Source organism: Nansenia antarctica (assembly GCF_963989245.1).
Source record: "Nansenia antarctica genome assembly, chromosome: 2".
Taxonomy (NCBI): domain Eukaryota; kingdom Metazoa; phylum Chordata; class Actinopteri; order Argentiniformes; family Microstomatidae; genus Nansenia; species Nansenia antarctica.
Genome location: NC_137675.1, coordinates 65242524 through 65262072, shown reverse-complemented (window position 1 = coordinate 65262072; position 19549 = coordinate 65242524). Strand labels below are relative to the sequence as shown.

Genomic DNA, 19549 nt, shown 5'->3' with positions numbered 1-19549 from the left:
AGGGTAGGAGACTTCTCCTTGCTCCATCTTCCCATGCCAAGACTGGGCGCAGCTGGTTTCTCAGTGGAAGTGTACGTGACTGATGTAAAAATAGTCAGCTTGCCTTGAACTCTGCTACAGTGTTATGGAATAGTTGTTAATGATACCACCAAACAAGTTTGGCTGTAAGACAAGCATCCAGTCTGACTCTGAGGGTAAAAACCTGTACTTCAATTTGTGGCCCTATTTCAACATTTATACTAGGTTAGATGCAATACATTCACACAGGTCAAGGGTTCAGAAAACAATTCTCACCAATAGACATGACCTCTTGTCCCTAACTAGTAGGGGGTTAGATGGACAACAACATTATGAGAACAGTCATTCATTTAAGTTAGTTATACTCTTAATTGTAATTTGCCACTAAGATATCTCATTCTGTAGTGCTGGAATGAGTTGAGGGCAAAATGTTTGTCTTATGACATGATTCACAAGAGCAGCAGACTAGTAGCGTGAATGGGGAGCTTGGCAGACTACTGAGTGCTGTCTCAGAGGAGGGAACAGAGGGTGACAGAGACCATGTAACTCTACACCCACTCCAAGGCCCAACCATTGCACAAAGTGATCTGTCCCCTCCCTCTCTTGGTGAGTGTATGGGCTTACACTGGACGATAAACCACACACAGAGGGTATGGGTTCTACTGACCCAATAACCGCAACAAGATCAGCTCTGGCTCACCCAGGAGGAGGCACAATGACTTACATAACTAATGGTTATTATAACACATTGATTTGATTGTAAAATTCTATCTGTGGTTTACCTCTATGTATCAAGCTTACGAAGATCCACAATGTTAGCCTGTGAGAGGTCTACTAGGTGACTTACTAATAGACTAACTAATAGAGATCATGACATCCAACTTGAGCATTGAAGATGGGCATTTGAGATGGACGAAACATACAAAAAACACTATATTCAGGTAAGTAGTGAAATCTGCCTACCAGGGAGCTGTCAGTGACAATTGGAAGAGATATTGTGCCCCCTAGTGGTTCTTTCACATACGAGTATGAGTCACTCTCCAAATTTCCAAAACAAGACAGTTCGGATCACAGATTAACATTTTCACCAGTTTCTGGTGGATTCTTAAATTAGTTTAATTATTTGTAACTAATATTTTCACACAAATATCTCGTTGACATCATAACATGATTAACACCAGAAATACAGTGAAACAAGAACAGAGGATCAACTTGTGTATGTTTAAAGTTTAATCACATCATCATTGATCCTATCAGTCATATCAATGCGTGTAATTGACCACAGGCAATGGTGGCTCTGTCCCTATATCCAGGACGAGCCCTGTTACCAGTCAGGCAGACACACAGACTAACTGACAGACAGACAGACAGCCTGACTGACTTGACTTGCCCGGGGCCGGCATGTCAGTAGCCCACTGGCTACAAGTATGAGACAGAGAAACAGAACAATGGACAAGCAGATGGCCGGGCGGCAAGTGTTTTCAGGCTCTGAGCCTGGAGAGTTCAGTCTGTGAGTTCTACCGCCCTGCCTGACACTGGTAGAGCAAGTGGCAACGTCAAGGCAATTTTTTTGTTTTCCCATATTCCTTTCATCTTTGTTGTATAAAAAGGAGAGACAGACAGAAGGACAGCCAGACGGCGGCGGGACGGATGGGCGCACAGCTCTACTCTAGAACCACGGTGCCTCCTGCAGCTTCCAGGGCTGCTTTCAGTTTTTCTGCCTCCTCTTTGGACACGTTGGCCCGGATATCCTGGGGCAGGGACTCCACCAGCCTCTTCGACTATTGGAGGAAGAACAAGAGGTGATGAGTGATAGAACTGATCCTACATGGTGCATGCGTAAGAGTACATTATCCAAATGATTTTTGACTTTGTATGTCATGTTCGGCAGGATAAAAGCATCACCAGCTGTAACAATATACAGAGACCAGAAGCACAGCATTTTGAATGAGACTTACCTGCACCAGGTTCAAGCCTTGGATACAGTTCTTCACTTCCTTTATGAGTTTGACTTTGTCAGCTGCCTTTAGTTCTGTCAGCTTTACTGTGAAATGAGTCTTCTCCTTCTTGACTGGTGCTGCCTCCTCCTCCTCCACTGCCTGTTTACACAGAATAAGAAAGAATGGAAGATTACACATGCCATAATGCATGGAATGCACGCTAAATACATATGTATAAAATCAAACAAACATCATCAAGTATTTCCCCATAGATTAAGTCACTTTGCAGAACAAGATTGATTAAAACTGACTCAAGGCCTGTCTTACCAGAGGTGTAGGTGCTGCCGCTGCCATCGCCCCCATAGGCATCATACCAACATCCTGGATATTAAGGGTTTTCTGTGACAAAAACACACAGCAATGGCTGTTACTGAACAAGACTCCAGAAATTGGTTTTTCCATAGGTCAATGTGCTATATGATCATACATCGTCTTCACATACCTTGAGGAGCTCATTGAGGTCTGACACCTCTAACAAGGTAAGGGTAGAGATGTCATTGACCAGCTGTTGTATTTTGGGGGTGTACTCCTTTGGGGCTCCATCGAGAGGGGGAGCAGCAATGGTACCAGAATGGCTGGTTGGACTGGTCTTGAGTGTTCGGAAGGCACATAGTGCTGGTATCTGGAGGTCCTGTCTGAAAAAATCAGTGCACATCATCCACATCACAATTCAAGTTCTCATGGAGTTCGAATCTTAAACGGAGTAATCTACTAACTCATCTCATCTGATTCATTCAGACGGAGGAAGCTGCCAATATACAAATGATCTATTACAAGGACAACAAATGAATGAACTTATCAGCAGTCAGTCCATGCATGCATGATAGAGGGGAAGCATTTGTGCAGAGGTTCAACAATTATTTGTATTTGGCTCAGTCAACACACAAACTGAATGCCAGATCATGGCACATGACCTTGGCTTAAAAGCACATCTCATACGGAAGGGGACAGGAGAGCCGTGCGCTTTACCATCTATGTATCTCCAGACCTTTTGTCAAGCACAAAGCACCACGATAGGCCAAGCTAAATGACTGAGGAACACTTTGACATTGAAACACTCAGCAGCACAAGAGCTCCATCAGTGATGAGGGCAGTGGTGCAAGACAACATTAACATCGCTAGCCGACTGATTATGACATTTGTTCTTCACAGTGTGAAAGAGCCTGGCCTTTGTGATTCTTTCAAACGAACAGGGGACATACACTGTAAATGCGTGCAGTGCCAATTCAGCTCAAATCTCTGTCCTTGAAGAAACAGCTCAATTTAGTTCGTTGGCTTGCTAGCTAGCTAGCTACAATTTACAACTGACCCACCGGCTCTCCATCGTTATGTCACTAGATCCTTACCGGTGCGTCTTTACTGCGATCCGCATTGCGGTCCGAATGCAATGCCTGGTGCAATACATGTTATTGGTAGCGTAAAAACGTACAAACGTTTTGGGTTGTGCAGTCCAGGTATCCTCAGCCTGCCTACCAAATCACGATCACTAGCTACCGATCTGTCTGTCAGCCCTTCTCCCTTCTCCCTCAAAAGCACATGGCGTCCTCCACTCTCTTTTCCTGACTGACCTACCCACAATGCACTTGCGCTGGAGGCAAATATGGTTTGGACGACATAACTTTATTAACAAAGTCGTTTTCAAACATCTCTGAAAATGGTTATTTCACCGAGAAGACAATGTTTCAGTTTTATTGTTGAACATAGGTCTAAGCTTTTGTCATCATCACATATTTACTTGTTTTAAGTCAAATATACCATATTATTATATTAAGCCCAAAGTCTGTGTGTGTGTGTGTGTGTGTGTGTGTGTGTGTGTGTGTGTGTGTGTGTGTGTGTGTGTGTGTGTGCGTGCGTGCGTGTGTGTGTGTGTGTGTGTGTGTGTGTGTGTGTGCGTGCGTGTGTGTGTGTGTGTGCGTGCGTGCGTGTGTGTGCGTGCGTGCGCGTGCGTGCGTGTGTTCCATCATCCCCTCTAGAAGCTGGGAAGCTGTCTAGAACTTCCATTTGGGAAGGGGCGCGCACACACACACACACAATCCTATTAACCAGGTAATCTCTGAGCCTATCTGCCATATGCTCATCCACCACCAGTCTCCATATTTCTTTAGCTTCTTTCACACAGCCCAAGAACAGGTGAGACTGTCAGAGAGATTCAATGTTTTATTTGACAGTGCTTTCAAGACTTTCCAAGAGTCATGACCTTATGGAGAACTATATTCTGGATGACTATAAAAAAATGGTTTTATCTACCCAGACCATGCTGCTGTTTCCTCTGGCTGACAGGAACCAGGGATGACCTGTCGTCGGTGTTGTGATGTGCTGTGCATGTGCTGGAGGATCAGTCTCATCTAAGGGAGCTGTTTGCCTTAGAACTGGGCTCTGGAATCTAACAGCATGTGGCGCACCTTTGCTAGGAGATGCACCACGTCACCTGGAAGCTGTCAGACATCAAAGAGGAGTCTGGTGACAGATTGGCCCTCCAGACTGTCACCTCCTCTCTGATCCCATATCAGAAGGCATTGGCATGCTTACAGTATATATGCTTTATTTTGATACATGCACACAATGTTTTTTAGGCAGCAAAACGGAATGACTGCATATTCATTTAGGTTGTACATTTGATTAAAGTCTATTATTCAATAGTTTGTTCATGATCTGATGATGATGATGATGCATTGTTATAGTTGGAGTGGCTAACAGGGGTAAATATGTTATGACGTCTTTTGGAAAAATAAGCTAAAGATGCAATGAGTATGATGTTGTTTTGCAGTGTGGCAACCAAAGTGAAGACTGTGCTCCAGCACGTGCGGAGCAATTAGAGAAATGGGCAGGCCTCCCACATAACTCCTGTGATGTCACTATCACCACCAACTTGTTTCAATATAACTCTAGTACAAAACTAGTACGGTAGTACAAATCCTTTCTTATGGTAAATTCGTCACCTAGGAAACACACCCCCACTTTATATGGTGAGCTATGCTGTGCTTGTGTAACTGACCTTCAAAGTCATTGTGAAGCTCCAACAACTGCTTGTAACTGGGTAGTATTAAGTAGTACGAAATGAAACTACATAATGAAATTCTTAGTGGCCTCTATAGGACATTAAATTGCTCACGAACCAAATACACTTTGGCCTAGTAAACATGTAATAGGTTTCTATGTTCTATAATGAAAATATGGTATTATACCTTTTACTTCTCAGTTAGGGGCCATCACACTTTATAACTTACAAATATCTAATTATGGCAGCAGTTCTCGATTGTTTATGCGAACATTTAGCATTTGCCCCATTACTTCTGGATCTCATCTGATTACAGAAACACAAAAACATCAAATGGACAATAGATGAACAAGATATTTATTAAATATAATCTTAAAATTACTTCAGTATGACAGATCAGTATGATGGAACAAAAGATGTTCACAGATGGCATTAAAGGGTTACAGAAGTCACTGATGTGGGTGTATGTTACAAACATGCGCAACACATGTCCATCCTGAAGCACTACCACCTCTCCCCTATGTTTCTCAATGAGATACCAAAATACCTAAAGAAAACCCTGCCTATAGGCCTACCCACACTCTGCAGAAACTCTCAGTTACAGCATAGTCAACAGCTCAGCAACAACAGATACACTGGGGATATAGATCTAAATCTGACATCCATTGCCAATAACCATTGCCAATAACTATTGGCAATGGAGCAACATTTGGGATCACTTCATTTTGTTTTCCTATCATGACACCCTTGTTCCTGGAAAGTGATGCAAGCCATTGTGGTACGGTGTTGTGACACAGCACACCATCAGATTTGACTGAAAGATATTGTGTTTAGAGTTATAGATTGTGGGTGCAGCAATTATATATACACACGCTGCTTGCCACATGTTCTTGTTACCTCATGTACCTTACTATCATAAGAAGTGTAAACTTCCCTCCCTCCCTCAAAATGTACAGTTCCTTCAATGTCTCCATTATCAACTAAACATCTAGTGTGAAACCCCCAAAACTCAATGCAGTGCACTACAAAGCTTTGTTCAAAACAAGAAGGCCATCTCTACTTGGTGGAGCTGTGTACAGTTAATTTGTGCATGGGTGAGGGGAAATGGAAAAACTACACTGGAATGTCAACTCTAGAGGTTAGGAGAGGTGGGTTAGTGCATTATATCTCTGGTGCTATCACTGGGACCATTTTGGCTGTGCTATCTGTCCTCAAGCTTCTCTCTCTCTCTCCCTCCCTCCACTCTCACAACATCTCTCTCAGCCAGAGCAAAAAGATTTCTCAGGACGAGCTGCACTCGTTTTCCATTTGCGGAAATAATAACGATTTAACACATGCAAATTCGCTTTAGAAAAATATGAGACAACGGATGGTTATGTCTTGTCTTTTTGATGTATATCATATTTTCTTACTCATTTTAACTATTATAGGACTGACTATTTGAGTTTCAGCAATTTTTTATAAGGAAATACTACATACATATCAGAGGACCAAAATAGAGAGAGGGAAGGTTGACAGATCTGCGGTGTGGTCACCCCCACCTAACCCTTCCACACCCCCAACCTCATTCTCAGGGGAGGAGGGTGGATGGCTAAGAGGGTAACATTTCTGTAACATCATCACAATATTTGCACATTGCCACAACATCACAGTAGGATTGTAAGATGTCTGTTTCCTGGGGATCCCACAAGCCCACAAGAGTGAGGACAGAAATGGGAGGAGAAGAGCGAAGGGAAGGGGTGGGTGTAGTGTGTTGGACCCTGCAGGTCAAGGCTGAAGGGCAGGCGGTCAGTCGAATGAGATGAGCTGTGCCTCTGCGCTTCCTGGGATGGCCTGGGGTTGCTGCTGCTGCACCTGCTGCTGAGGGCCACCAGGAGGAGCCATCTACACACAGAGACACAAACAAGAATGCTGAGAGGCGCTCGCTGATACAAAACACAGCTACACCACAAACATGCCAAAATGTCAGTTTGTCAGAGGTAAACGACAACTCATTGCGTATTCTGGTTTATACTGTTTGAGCGGAGGGAGAGAGGAAGCCATGAGCTCACCTGCTGCTGGTACATGGGCTGCTGGCCTTGCATGTAGGGCTGTTGGGGGGGCATGTTGGGGTCTTGACCGGGCAGTGCTGACATCATGTTCTGCATGGCGTACGGCTGGTAGCCCATGTAGCCCATGCCATTGGTAGGGGGTGCCTGTGGCATAGGGGGCATACTCTGGGCCTGGGACACGACGTTCTACAAAGGAAAGAGACCAGCATATCATTAAAGAGACCAGCATATCATTAAAGAGACCAGCATATCATTAAAAAAACACGCTAATGGACGTCTGTTGACCAAAACATCGGCATCTTCCCCAGATAAATACACTGCGTTCCAAATTATTATGCAAATGATATTTTTCTCAGATTTTCCTAAATAGTCGATGCAAATGACAATCAGTATAATTTTCAAGTCATCAACCGTTAGAGTATAATTCAAATTGTATTGAACAAACCTCCCAATGATGACAGTATTTTTTTTTTTAAATAAAAAACTCAAAATGCACTGTTCCAAATTATTATGCACAACAGAGTTTCAAAACATTTTATAGGTTGTAAAGAACTAAAAATGGTAATTTGATGAATTTAGGGTTAGGAGGTCATATTAGGAGGTCATATTTACTGAAATCAAAAGCTATTTCAAACAAAAACATCTTAACAGGTCAAGTTACATGTTAACATAGGACCCCTTCTTTGATATCACCTTCACAATTCTTGCATCCATGCCTATAGCAGCCAATGACACAGAGGTATTCTTTGCAGCATGACAGTGGGCTCAGAAATACATGAAGACTAATTTCCAAACAGTCTTGTTTACTGATGAGTGCCGTGCAACCCTGGATGGTCCAGATGGATGGAGTAGTGGATGGTTGGTGGATGGCCACCATGTCCCAACAAGGCTGCGACGTCAGCAAGGAGGTGGCGGAGTCATGTTTTGGGCCGGAATCATGGGGAGAGAGCTGGTAGGCCCTTTTAAGGTCCCTGAAGGTGTGAAAATGACCTCGGCAAAGTATGTAGAGTTTCTGACTGACCACTTTCTTCCGTGGTACAAAAAGAAGAACCGTGCCTTCCGTAGCAAAATCATCTTCATGCATGACAATGCACCATGTCATGCTGCAAAGAATACCTCTGTGTCATTGGCTGCTATAGGCATAAAAGGAGAGAAACTCATGGTGTGGCCCCCATCTTCCCCTGACCTCAACCCTATTGAGAACCTTTGGAGCATCCTCAAGCAAAATATATATGAGGGTGGGAGGCAGTTCACATCAAAACAGCAGCTCTGGGAGGCTATTCTGGCATCCTGCAAAGAAATTCAATCAGAAACTGTCCAAAAACTCACAAGTTCAATGGATGCAAGAATTGTGAAGGTGATATCAAAGAAGGGGTCCTATGTTAACATGTAACTTGACCTGTTAAGATGTTTTTGTTTGAAATAGCTTTTGATTTCAGTAAATATGACCTCCTAATATGACCTCCTAACCCTAAATTCATCAAATTACCATTTTTAGTTCTTTACAACCTATAAAATGTTTTGAAACTCTGTTGTGCATAATAATTTGGAACAGTGCATTTTGAGTTTTTTATTTAAAAAAAAAATACTGTCATCATTGGGAGGTTTGTTCAATACAATTTGAATTATACTCTAACGGTTGATGACTTGAAAATTATACTGATTGTCATTTGCATCGACTATTTAGGAAAATCTGAGAAAAATATCATTTGCATAATAATTTGGAACGCAGTGTAGGAAGTAGCAAGAAAGTCAGTGTGCTCAAGTTTTTCCTTTTCAACATTTATATCATTCAACATCTTTTGGCCTGGTTCGTGCCGACTGAACACGACCCTGGTTTGAAAGTCAGCCTCCTTTTACCTGGTAGCCCTGTGTGGGCGTGGGCTGGTAGTTAGAGTAGGCAGGACTGGTGGTGGGTGGAGCCTGGCCAGGAGGTGCAGGCTGGCCATTGGTGCCTGCTGGCTGGTACATGTAGGCATTCACCATGTTGGGGTCTAGAGCCGGGAGACAAACAAGACGTTAGTCCATAGAAGACTCCTACACGCGACAACATTATTCTGGCACGTCAAATAGTGTTAAAGACGTCAAGCTTGCTTTTATTCTTTGAATTGGATTATTTTGCCACTGATATGTAAAACACATAAGCAAAGAGAAAAAAAAAAAAATTCAACCACCAGGCTTGACACTCTACTGCCCTACTCACCTGTGGGGGGCATGGCCTGGTATTGCCCAGGCCCAGGCTGCCCAGGCTGGTTCATGTAGACATTGTGCATGGGCGACCCTTCCACTGATCCAGCAGGGCTGAAGGTGCCAGGGTAACTGGGGGGGCCGGCAGGCTGGTACACCACGCCTCCTGCCACATTGGGGGGCAAAGACTGCATCTGCACATCAGAACAAAGCGGATAAGAGGAGAGGTTCATAAAACATAGCGCATTTTACAACATTTGAGAAACATACAATGATCTCTAAACGGAGGGTAGATGTATGCAGAACATAGTGTGGATCCTCCATAGTGTACGGATCTCTATGGTGTACCTGGGCGTAGGGCAGAGAGAAGGCGGGCATCTGGGCCCGCATCTGGATGGTGTGTTTCTGCTGTTCCAGGCGCATCTGCCTCTCTTTCTCCTGCTCCTGCAGACGCTGGATGGCCAGCTGCCTCTGCATCTCCAAGTACTCCTGAAACACAGAAACAACGTCAGCCACACTTCCACCACGCACCAGCTCCTGTGACTCAACCCCCTTCTCCTTGGTATGGCAAATTCGGAGCTTGAAAATCGTTCAAATCGTGCCCCGCGGTGGTGTAGCGGTCTAAGCACTGGCCACTAGTGCATGCTGCCCACCGGGGACTGGGTTCGAATCCCAGCTCGCCAGATCCGGATATGGCTGGGGCACACACGGGGAGCGGCATATTGGGCGGCCGCTCCCGAGGGTGGTATAGGAGTATTTCCGGACAAGGATCCTTCGCGCAACAGCGCCCCCGGGGTGCCGGAATAACAGGTGCTGGGCTCGAGGAGCCAGTCAGCTAGTCTGCCTGGCGGCCTCTTCTGGGACTGCCGGCCACGGGGTCGTGCGACGGATCCTTCGCAATAGGCAGGGGATAATTGGATGCTAGGTTGGGTTTAATTGGCTACCAAATTGGGTGAAAAAGGGATAAAATCAAAAAAAAAAAAAAAAAAAAAAACGGTCAAATCACGGTCAAGGTCAATAATATTCCCATTTCATGAGTCGCCTTCAGGATACAGTTGTGTTAGGTCACTGAGTAAGTCCATGTCCGGTTCTTCTTAGGGCTTTCCCTCACCTGTTTCTTCTGCCTCATGATCTCTAGTTTCTGCGCCAGCTGGATCTGCCTCTGTCTCTCTGCGGCGCGACGCAGCTTCTCTCTGTGTTCGTCCCGCAGGGCGTTGAGAGCGGCCCGCGCGTCTCGCACCTGAGTCAGCTTGTCCTGCAGCCCCTCGTAGTACACTGCCAACGGACGTGGAGAGATGGGTTCAGTTGGTGACACGTTACTGTTAGACAGACAGACACAGACACACAGACACACAGACACAGACACAGCTAGTACTCACGTCTCTTCTCATCCAGCTGGTTAAGGATGTCCAACAGTTGCGGGTGCATGTTGTTGATGGACTGGAAGAGTGAGAGCACGGCACTGTCGTTGGTGATGCTGCGCCCACGCATGTGGTTGCTCTTCATGCGGTTCAGCTTCCAGGGCTGCTTTCAGTTTTCCTGCCTCCTCTTTGGACACGTTGGCCCGGATATCCTGGGGCAGGGACTCCACCAGCCTCTTCGACTATTGGAGGAAGAACAAGAGGTGATGAGTGATAGAACTGATCCTACATGGTGCATGCGTAAGAGTACATTATCCAAATGATTTTTGACTTTGTATGTCATGTTCGGCAGGATAAAAGCATCACCAGCTGTAACAATATACAGAGACCAGAAGCACAGCATTTTGAATGAGACTTACCTGCACCAGGTTCAAGCCTTGGATACAGTTCTTCACTTCCTTTATGAGTTTGACTTTGTCAGCTGCCTTTAGTTCTGTCAGCTTTACTGTGAAATGAGTCTTCTCCTTCTTGACTGGTGATGCCTCCTCCTCCTTCACTGCCTGTTTACACAGAATAAGAAAGAATGGAAGATTACACATGCCATAATGCATGGAATGCACGCTAAATACATATGTATAAAATCAAACAAACATCATCAAGTATTTCCCCATAGATTAAGTCACTTTGCAGAACAAGATTGATTAAAACTGACTCCAGGCCTGTCTTACCAGAGGTGTAGGTGCTGCCGCTGCCATCGCCCCCATAGGCATCATACCAACATCCTGGATATTAAGGGTTTTCTGTGACAAAAACACACAGCAAAGGCTGTTACTGAACAAGACTCCAGAAATGGGTTTTTCCATAGGTCAAGTGTGTGTGTGTGTGTGTGTGTGTGTGTGTGTGTGTGTGTGTGTGCGTGCGCGTGCGTGCGTGTGTTCCATCATCCCCTCTAGAAGCTGGGAAGCTGTCTAGAACTTCCATTTGGGAAGGGGCGCGCACACACACACACAATCCTATTAACCAGGTAATCTCTGAGCCTATCTGCCATATGCTCATCCACCACCAGTCTCCATATTTCTTTAGCTTCTTTCACACAGCCCAAGAACAGGTGAGACTGTCAGAGAGATTCAATGTTTTATTTGACAGTGCTTTCAAGACTTTCCAAGAGTCATGACCTTATGGAGAACTATATTCTGGATGACTATAAAAAAATGGTTTTATCTACCCAGACCATGCTGCTGTTTCCTCTGGCTGACAGGAACCAGGGATGACCTGTCGTCGGTGTTGTGATGTGTAATGCATGGAATGCTATGAGTCATGGTATCAAACACGCGTACAACACCCTCAAGTATAACATGCATGATATCTTGTGGTGTTTGATTGATTATATAATCAAAGTGATTGCTACCATTGCTATGCTGACGACACACAACTCTGCATTAAACTGGACCCAACCCCTCAGTCAACCTCATCTGCACTCACCATCTGCCTGGAGGAGATAAAGGCGTGGATGAGAGTTAACTTCCTTCAATTAAATAGCTGCAAAACAGAAGCCATCCTCATCGGCACCCCTCACCAGGTTAAATCATCCCCCATAACAAGCAGCACTTTCTCTGGACAGGTTATCCCTCTGTCATCCGTCGTCACCAACCTTGGTGTTCGAATGGACCCCCACCTCAACTACGAGGCCCACATTAAACACATATCCAAAACGTCATTCTTCCACCTTAGAAATATAGCAAAACTCCGCCCCAGCCTGTCTTTGCCCGATGCCGAGAAGTTAGTCCATGCCTTTGTCTCCTCCAGGCTCGACTACTGCAACGCACTTCTCATCGGGATCCCTAGCAAGAGCCTTCAGAAGCTCCAGTACATTCAGAACAGCGCTGATAGGATCCTGATGAGAGTGCGCAAATACGATCACATCACCCCCATCCTCCACTCACTACACTGGCTTCCCATCTCCTCTCGGATCATTTACAAAATCTCACTGTTAACCAGGGTTCGAGTTATGTGGGAGCCAATGGGAGCTGAGCTCCCATAGAGATGGTCTGAGGCTCTCTGAGCTCCCATGAAGGCAGTAAAATCAAAAATCTGTGGGGGTCGCTAATAATACATTACCACAACTATTATTTGATCAAAATGTCAATGTAATGAATATTATTTAATTTATATTATAAATATTGTAAAATAAACAAGTTTTTCAAAAGAACTACGCGCACCATTAATCTCCTGTGAATGACAGTATGCCTTTGACTGCCTGCACTTCACCACCAAGACACCATGGGGCGCAGTAGAATATTGTGCAACAGCAAAAGGTTGATTAATCAGCTGTGCGGTAAACCGTTGGAACACACAGTGCACAGCTGATTAATCAATTAAACCAATAGAGTGAGACACCAGTTGCCTTTCAGGAAGTAGTGAGATCGTGCACCTAGCCTATTATTGAGAAGCAAACATTCATTCATTAGCTATACAGGAGTATATACATACAGTAGCTACCATGCCGCCCAAAAAAAGGCCACTGCTGCCGACCGGGTCATCAAGCCTAGAAAATGTCGGGTTTTTATCAAAGAAACCTGCTATGACACCTAACGTTAGCCCTGCTGCTACTACTGTTACTACTACTGCTGCTACTACTGAGGACTCTGCTACCTACTGAAAACAGACCACTCAGCCTACTGAAAACAGACCACTCAGCCTACTGAAAACAGACCACTCAGCCTACTGAAAACAGACCACTCAGCCTACTGAAAACAGACCACTCAGCCTACTGAAAACAGACCACTTTGGTCTATCTTGTCTCCGTAAAGGTAAGGTGGCTTTTACTTTTTACTAACCTAGTGTACTAACCTAATGTATTTTTCGCTCCTTCTGTATAGCAAAAATAACAAAATTATTGGCCGAGATACATGTGTGACTATCGCTTTTATAGCTGTTGTTTCATGTGGGGCTGTTGATGTGGTGAAATGAGTAGCCTGCAGCTGTAGCGTCAGGATATGTTGGGATTTGAGGATGAGGATGATGTTTCTGTACCGGTACCGTTTTTAAAGCATCGATTTGTCACCGGTATCGAATAAAACCCAAACTGTACCCAACCCTAACTATATGTTTACATGCCAACTAATTAGCTAATTCATTTCTTTCATTTAGAGCTGAGGGGAGCAACAGAGAGACGGACAACAGGACAGCAACAGAGAGACAGACAACAGGACAGCAACAGAGAGACAGACAACAGGACAGTAACAGAGAGACAACGGGAGAGGAGAGCAATAGAGACAGAACTGAATGCACTGAACCTTTTTTTTATTCTTTGCATTATTAACACTGTTGTGTTATTGTGTTATTAAAGTGTTTAAGTGTTTTATGGTAAAGCATTATGAGTGGTGTGTGTGTGCAGGAATCTCGTGAGTTGTATATTTTGGGGAGGGGGGAGGCTTGTGTATGGGGGCGGGGGGTCCTCACACAAAGGAGTAGCCTAGGGCCACTGACCACCTTAATCCGCTACTGCCTATAGCTAATTAAAACTTGTAAGTCCCATCGCTGTGTGGGCATGATTCGCGCGTGCATGAGAACATTTCGCACTGTTATTTTGGAGACCCCCACAGAGTTCAGCTTATAACTCGAACCCTGCTCCTGAGCCACAGTCGCCTCTATATGCATGCATGCGTGTGTACCCATTCATTTTCTGAACAGGCGTGCATGCGTCCATGCATGCCTGCGTGTCTCACCGGGCACGTGGTCCTGCCACACCTCGGTCCAGAGCGCAGCGTCGCGGCCCTCCCCCTTCTCCTCCTCGGGGCCGGGGGCCTGGTGCATGCCCAGGAAGGCCAGGGGCAGGGCGGCCGTGGCCTGGCCCTTCAGCACGTCTGGGCTGTAGTGGCTGATGGCGTGGACCGTCAGGGCGCACGAGGACTTGTACACCGGCTCTGAGAGGAGGAGGGAGGGGGGTGAGACATTTTCAGTACTAGTCAAAGAAATAGAAACAGGTGTATCTATCTATCTATCTATCTATCTATCTATCTATGAATACATGTACACTGGCTCTGAGGGAGGAGGGGGGGGGGGAGAGTGGGGGAGGAGGAGAGGCATTTTCCGTACTAGTCAGAGAAATCGAAAAAGGTGTATCTGTCTGTCTGTCTGTCTATCAATCCATCCATCCATTTATCCATCCATGTTGTTGTCTTACCTTCTTTCTCTAGATACCAGGTGTTGAGTTTCAGCAGGAGTTTCTCCACGCTTGTGTCCTTCGCCGTCTGAAGTCCACAGAAAACACACCTTACGTTATACCTCACAGAAAACACACCTTACGTTATACCTCACAGAAAACACACCTTACGTTATACCTCACAGAAAACACACCTTACGTTACACCTCATAGAAAACCCACCTTACGTTACACCTCATACGTTATACCTCACAGAAAACACACCTTATATATATGACCTTATACCTCATAGCTGAACAACCCTAAAAAAACTGAGGTTTTAGATTGTCATGTATTTGCACACAGGACAGGGAGACATCGACAAACTAAATAAACCAATATATACCATTGTAGAGTGGGATCTGACCACTAGGGGGCAGTAGTGCCATTGCTGTGTACAGTAACCCACCTCTCTCCATCGACATATAATAAGAGTAAGACTGAGGTAAAGATGGAGGGTAGACGTGTCTCACCCTGACCAGGTGTCCGAGGGCGAAGGCGAAGGCCGCCTGCACCACGCTGCTGCGGTCGTGAACCCCGTTCAGCAGAGCGCTCATCAGCTTACCTACACACACACACACACACGCAGACGCAGACACACACACACACACGCAGACACACACACACACACACACACACACATTAACATGGGATGGTAGGTGTGTGTAGACAGTGTAGAGGAGATGGTAGGTGTAGAAAAGGAGGTGTGTGTAGGTGTCGAGAAGGAGGTGGTGTGTGTAGAGGAGGAGGTGTGTGTAGGTGTAGAGGAGGAGGTGTGTGTAGAGGAGGAGGAGTGTGTAGAGGAGGAGGAGGTGTGTGTAGAGGAGGAGGTGTGTGTATAGATTGGGATGGTAGGTGTGTGTGTGTGTAGAGGAGGTGGTGTGTCACCTGAATAGGGTGTCAGGTCTTGGGGACACTGGACGGTCAGGGACACGATCACACTGGCACAGCCCGCCTGCAGGGGACACACGTCAGACCGGGGGGGGGGGGGGGTGTTAGTCTTTCCTAATGCCTGCTTCTAGGCAGTGTGGTTGAGATAGGAGGTGTGTGTGTGTGTATGTGTGTGTGTGCGTGTGTGTGTGTGTTACCTTGGTACCCAGGCCCACGCCACTCTTGAGCAGGTCACAGAGCTTGGGGACGAGCTCCCCCAACACAGACACATCCAGATGCTGCAGACACTGTGGAGAGAGAGAGGGGGGGGGAGAGAGAGAGAGAGAGAGAGACACAGAGAGAGAGAGAGAGAGAGAGAGAGAGAGAGAGAGAGAGAGAGAGAGAGAGAGAGAGAGGGAAGAAGACAATTAAATCACTGGTATCTTTAAGAGCAGGAGGTCATCTTGAGGTGTCGCATGTTGACAGGTGTGGTGGTCTCACCATGTTGATGGTCTCCATCATGGGAGAAGACTTGGCCGCACTGATCCTAGCTGCATCCATGGCGTTCTACACACACACACACCAGACACACACACACACACACCAGACACACACACACACACACACACCAGACACACACACACACACACACAGCAGAGTTCAGACGGTATCTTCAGACAAGCCCAGACCAGACTAGTGGATGTCAGAGCTAGTTGCTGAGATTGCCAAACCCAGACCAGACTAGCCGACGTCAGAGCTAGGTGGTTTAGGTTAGCTAGGGTTGACGAGCCCAGGGGCCTCATTCATAAAGAAATACTTGAACGTCATCTTTGACTTTCACGTAAGCACATTTTTCTAAACGGACGTGAGCATTATTTAAAAAACGGGCTGAGATGGTTTAAAGTTGCGTACGTGCTTCCTTCTATAAATACCAAACATACTTGGAATTGAACGCAGGTGAATGAGGTTTGTATTAACGCCCTGTGATAGAGGCTCAATTATAGCGGCTGAATGAAGCCAAGTGCTATAATATAATATAATACAGACAGACAATACTGACAATATTATGTCTGTATTATATTATATTATAGCACTTGGCTTCATTCAGCCGCTATTTGAGCCGCTATCACAGGGCGTTAATACTATATTATAGGGTAGGCGTGCGTCTGGAAGGGGAGAGGGCAGTAATACCACGTTCATTGATAAAATGACATAAGGGATGGAAAGGGGGGATGGCAGTTTTAGACGGGGGATGATTTGGACTGTTTTTATTTCAGGGGGGATGCCATTCCCCCTCATCCCGACTCAACTCGAAATCCAGTATCATTTAGCGCGTGGCCGGGCAAGGCATAGGCATGTTGAAGAGAGATAGATATAAAGAAAGACTGAAATACAATCATAAACATTAGTTCCCTTTCAATCTTGAATTAAACTCATTTTCTCGGCTGATAACAACATCGTTAATTTTATTACGAGCCACTTGCATGAATTACAGTAGGCAACGTTTTTCCAGTGCAGCTCACATGCCTGTAATAACTCCGCATAACCAGTAGGTAATGTACGTAAGCAAGTTGAATACTCGACGTCGAGCTACGATCGTTTCCACGATCAAATTGACTCACGTTGAAATTTTATAAATCACTACGTTGACGTGGTTTTCTACGTACGACACGGGTAAGATCAACATTTGATCTAAGCACCCGTTATGAATGAGGCCCCAGACCAGACTAGTGGATGTCAGAGCTAGGTGGTTAGCCCCAGACCAGACTAGAGGATGTCAGAGCTGCCCCAGACCAGACTAGAGGATGTCAGAGCTGCCCCAGACCAGACTAGAGGATGTCAGAGCTGCCCCAGACCAGACTAGTGGATGTCAGAGCTACCCCAGACCAGACTAGCGGATGTCAGAGCTGCCCCAGACCAGACTAGCGGATGTCAGAGCTGCCCCAGACCAGACCAGAGGATGTCAGAGCTGCCCCAGACCAGACTAGTGGATGTCAGAGCTACCCCAGACTAGAGGACGTCAGAGCTGCGTACCTTCTCCTGCTCCGTGGCGCGGAGGCTGAGGTAGTTGAGCACCTGGGGCTCCAGGGTGCTGAGGGCCTCCAGCAGGGCCGGGATGAGGCGGGGGGCGTGGGGCTTCAGCCTGGCCCCCGCCGTCTTGCTGACCTTCACCAGGGTCTGGATGCTGAGGGGTGGAGGGGGGGCAAGGGGGGGGCTCAGGTGAGGTGCAAGTTTTCAAAAATGCAATAGACACACTGGCATACACACACCTCAGTGTTTCCTCTATATGCATTTATTCGTGGCAGGCTGCCGCGAATACATTTTCTCCGCCACTAATTGATTCAGTCCACTTTATGACCGGAGAACAGAAAAAAATCAGATTGAAGCTAGTTTAGGCCGCTTTCAGACCTACATTTCGTTCCGATTTAGGATGTAGTAAGTTACAATATGTTACAATGTTGCAATTAACCTCGTCGGCGACGCGCTTGCAAAACAGTTTTGTGATTGGTCCGAATTTAGCGGGACATTTGGATTTCTGGAAATCCCTTCCCTCTCTCTTCGCCCGTCGCCCGTCCCTTTAATCCCGTAAGCGTATCCTAATCGAAAATGCAACATCAACAGCGACGACCTTGGGTTCTTGCATTTACTGCTGTTCTCTGGTTCATGTTCTTATACCAGTGCTCACTATAGAGTATTTTAAATGAACATTCGTAATGTAGTCTAGTCTCTGATGTTCATGGTCAACTAAATCAGGCTATTTTGTGAAACAAATAATGTTCCCGAGCAGCCTCGCATCTAATGCTAGCTTCGAACTATTGATAGCATAAACGTTGGTAAATGTCACAAACGACACAGTATTGGCAGGGGGAAAGAAGGGGAGTCGAATTTTTATTGACAACGGATTTACATGCTGGAAAAACATGCAGCTAAAATTCAGGGAACATTTGGACAATAAGAGACACCATGGTGCGAAATAAGGGGGAGCTCGGGGAGCTATAGCTCACCTAGTGGTGACATGAGCTCCCCTGGAAACATGGTTTGTGAAATTTTGGGGGAGCTCTAAAATATTCCGAATTGCGATGGATTTATTCCAAGTTGTGACGGATTTTACCTGGTGTAATATGATTTGTAGAGGCATACAATCTATTTTGATGTTGGTATTAGGTATATAAATGATATATAATAGCCTATATAGCCTACATATAGGCCTTTATTGGCTACAACTATGCGACAGTAACAGAGCGGGGTGCACTGACGCTGAACCCCTCATAGTGAGAAGTAGGTGGACAATGGTTGGTGCTGAAATAGCCGACATGCGGTGTGTGGTTTGAAAAAAGTAACGCCAGCTCAGTAAATAATTCAAACTTAATGTTTACTTATAGGCTATGTGACTGCACCACACATATGAACAGTAACAAAGCAAATGCAGTTCAATTTTATGAAAAACATTGACAACTAAATCGGCGCAAAAAAAAAAAAAAAATCTGAATCCGCTTAGCCTATATGCTCCTGAAAAACATTTAACGACAGAGCAAATACGCTACATTACTAGGGATAATAATTACAATGAGCCATTCATTAAAAATAGAAAAAATAATATTAGGCTATTAAATCTCACTTAATGAGAAAACTGGCATCTCCCATCGGTCACTATTTGTTGGCTATCATATGGACGTCTTTGAGTGTCTAGAAAAGCGCTATAAGTCTAATGTATTATTATTATTTATTATTATTATGGACATCACTTTAATCCGGCAGTTCTCAAGGTTTTTATGCACCAATCGATTACTCTAGCACGTCTTTATCACATTCATTGACGAAAAGGACGACTCGCATGTATAGGTGGAAGGGAACATTCA

General features: G+C 45.4%; 4 protein-coding genes across 4 annotated transcripts in view; all 4 read right to left on the bottom strand.

Annotated features, from left to right (window-relative positions):
• Positions 1–1240: 1240 nt before the first annotated feature.
• Positions 1241–3567, bottom strand: LOC308151396 (large ribosomal subunit protein bL12m-like). The gene is made up of 5 exons (XM_080524258.1): positions 3365–3567; positions 2461–2653; positions 2286–2357; positions 1977–2117; positions 1241–1799 (listed from the first exon to the last, which is right to left on the bottom strand). The coding sequence occupies exons 1-5, from the start codon at positions 3421–3423 to the stop codon at positions 1683–1685; spliced, it is 582 nt and encodes a 193-aa protein (XP_080380384.1). The 5' UTR covers positions 3424–3567; the 3' UTR covers positions 1241–1682.
• Positions 3568–6392: 2825 nt separating this feature from the next.
• LOC308150455 (hepatocyte growth factor-regulated tyrosine kinase substrate-like) lies at positions 6393–10772 on the bottom strand (the record flags this gene model as incomplete). Its single annotated transcript, XM_080523282.1, has 7 exons — positions 6393–6900; positions 7068–7253; positions 8928–9061; positions 9271–9448; positions 9603–9743; positions 10366–10529; positions 10634–10772. Coding segments are annotated over 7 exons (1038 nt in total), but the record flags the coding sequence as incomplete, so codon positions are not given.
• Position 10773: 1 nt separating this feature from the next.
• LOC308151397 (large ribosomal subunit protein bL12m-like) lies at positions 10774–11411 on the bottom strand (the record flags this gene model as incomplete). The annotated part of the gene is made up of 3 exons (XM_080524259.1): positions 11344–11411; positions 11035–11175; positions 10774–10857 (listed from the first exon to the last, which is right to left on the bottom strand). Coding segments are annotated over exons 1-3 (270 nt in total), but the record flags the coding sequence as incomplete, so codon positions are not given.
• An 837-nt stretch (positions 11412–12248) lies between these two features.
• LOC308150454 (proteasome adapter and scaffold protein ECM29-like) overlaps positions 12249–19549 on the bottom strand; it is a gene marked incomplete at both ends in the record, with an annotated part of 35946 nt that continues 28645 nt past the window's right edge. The window contains 8 exons of the mRNA XM_080523281.1: positions 12249–12295; positions 14344–14541; positions 14802–14868; positions 15293–15384; positions 15708–15774; positions 15908–15997; positions 16191–16256; positions 17724–17874. Of these exons, the coding sequence (XP_080379407.1) occupies positions 12249–12295; positions 14344–14541; positions 14802–14868; positions 15293–15384; positions 15708–15774; positions 15908–15997; positions 16191–16256; positions 17724–17874 (778 nt within the window). The remainder of the gene's footprint in view (positions 12296–14343; positions 14542–14801; positions 14869–15292; positions 15385–15707; positions 15775–15907; positions 15998–16190; positions 16257–17723; positions 17875–19549) is intronic.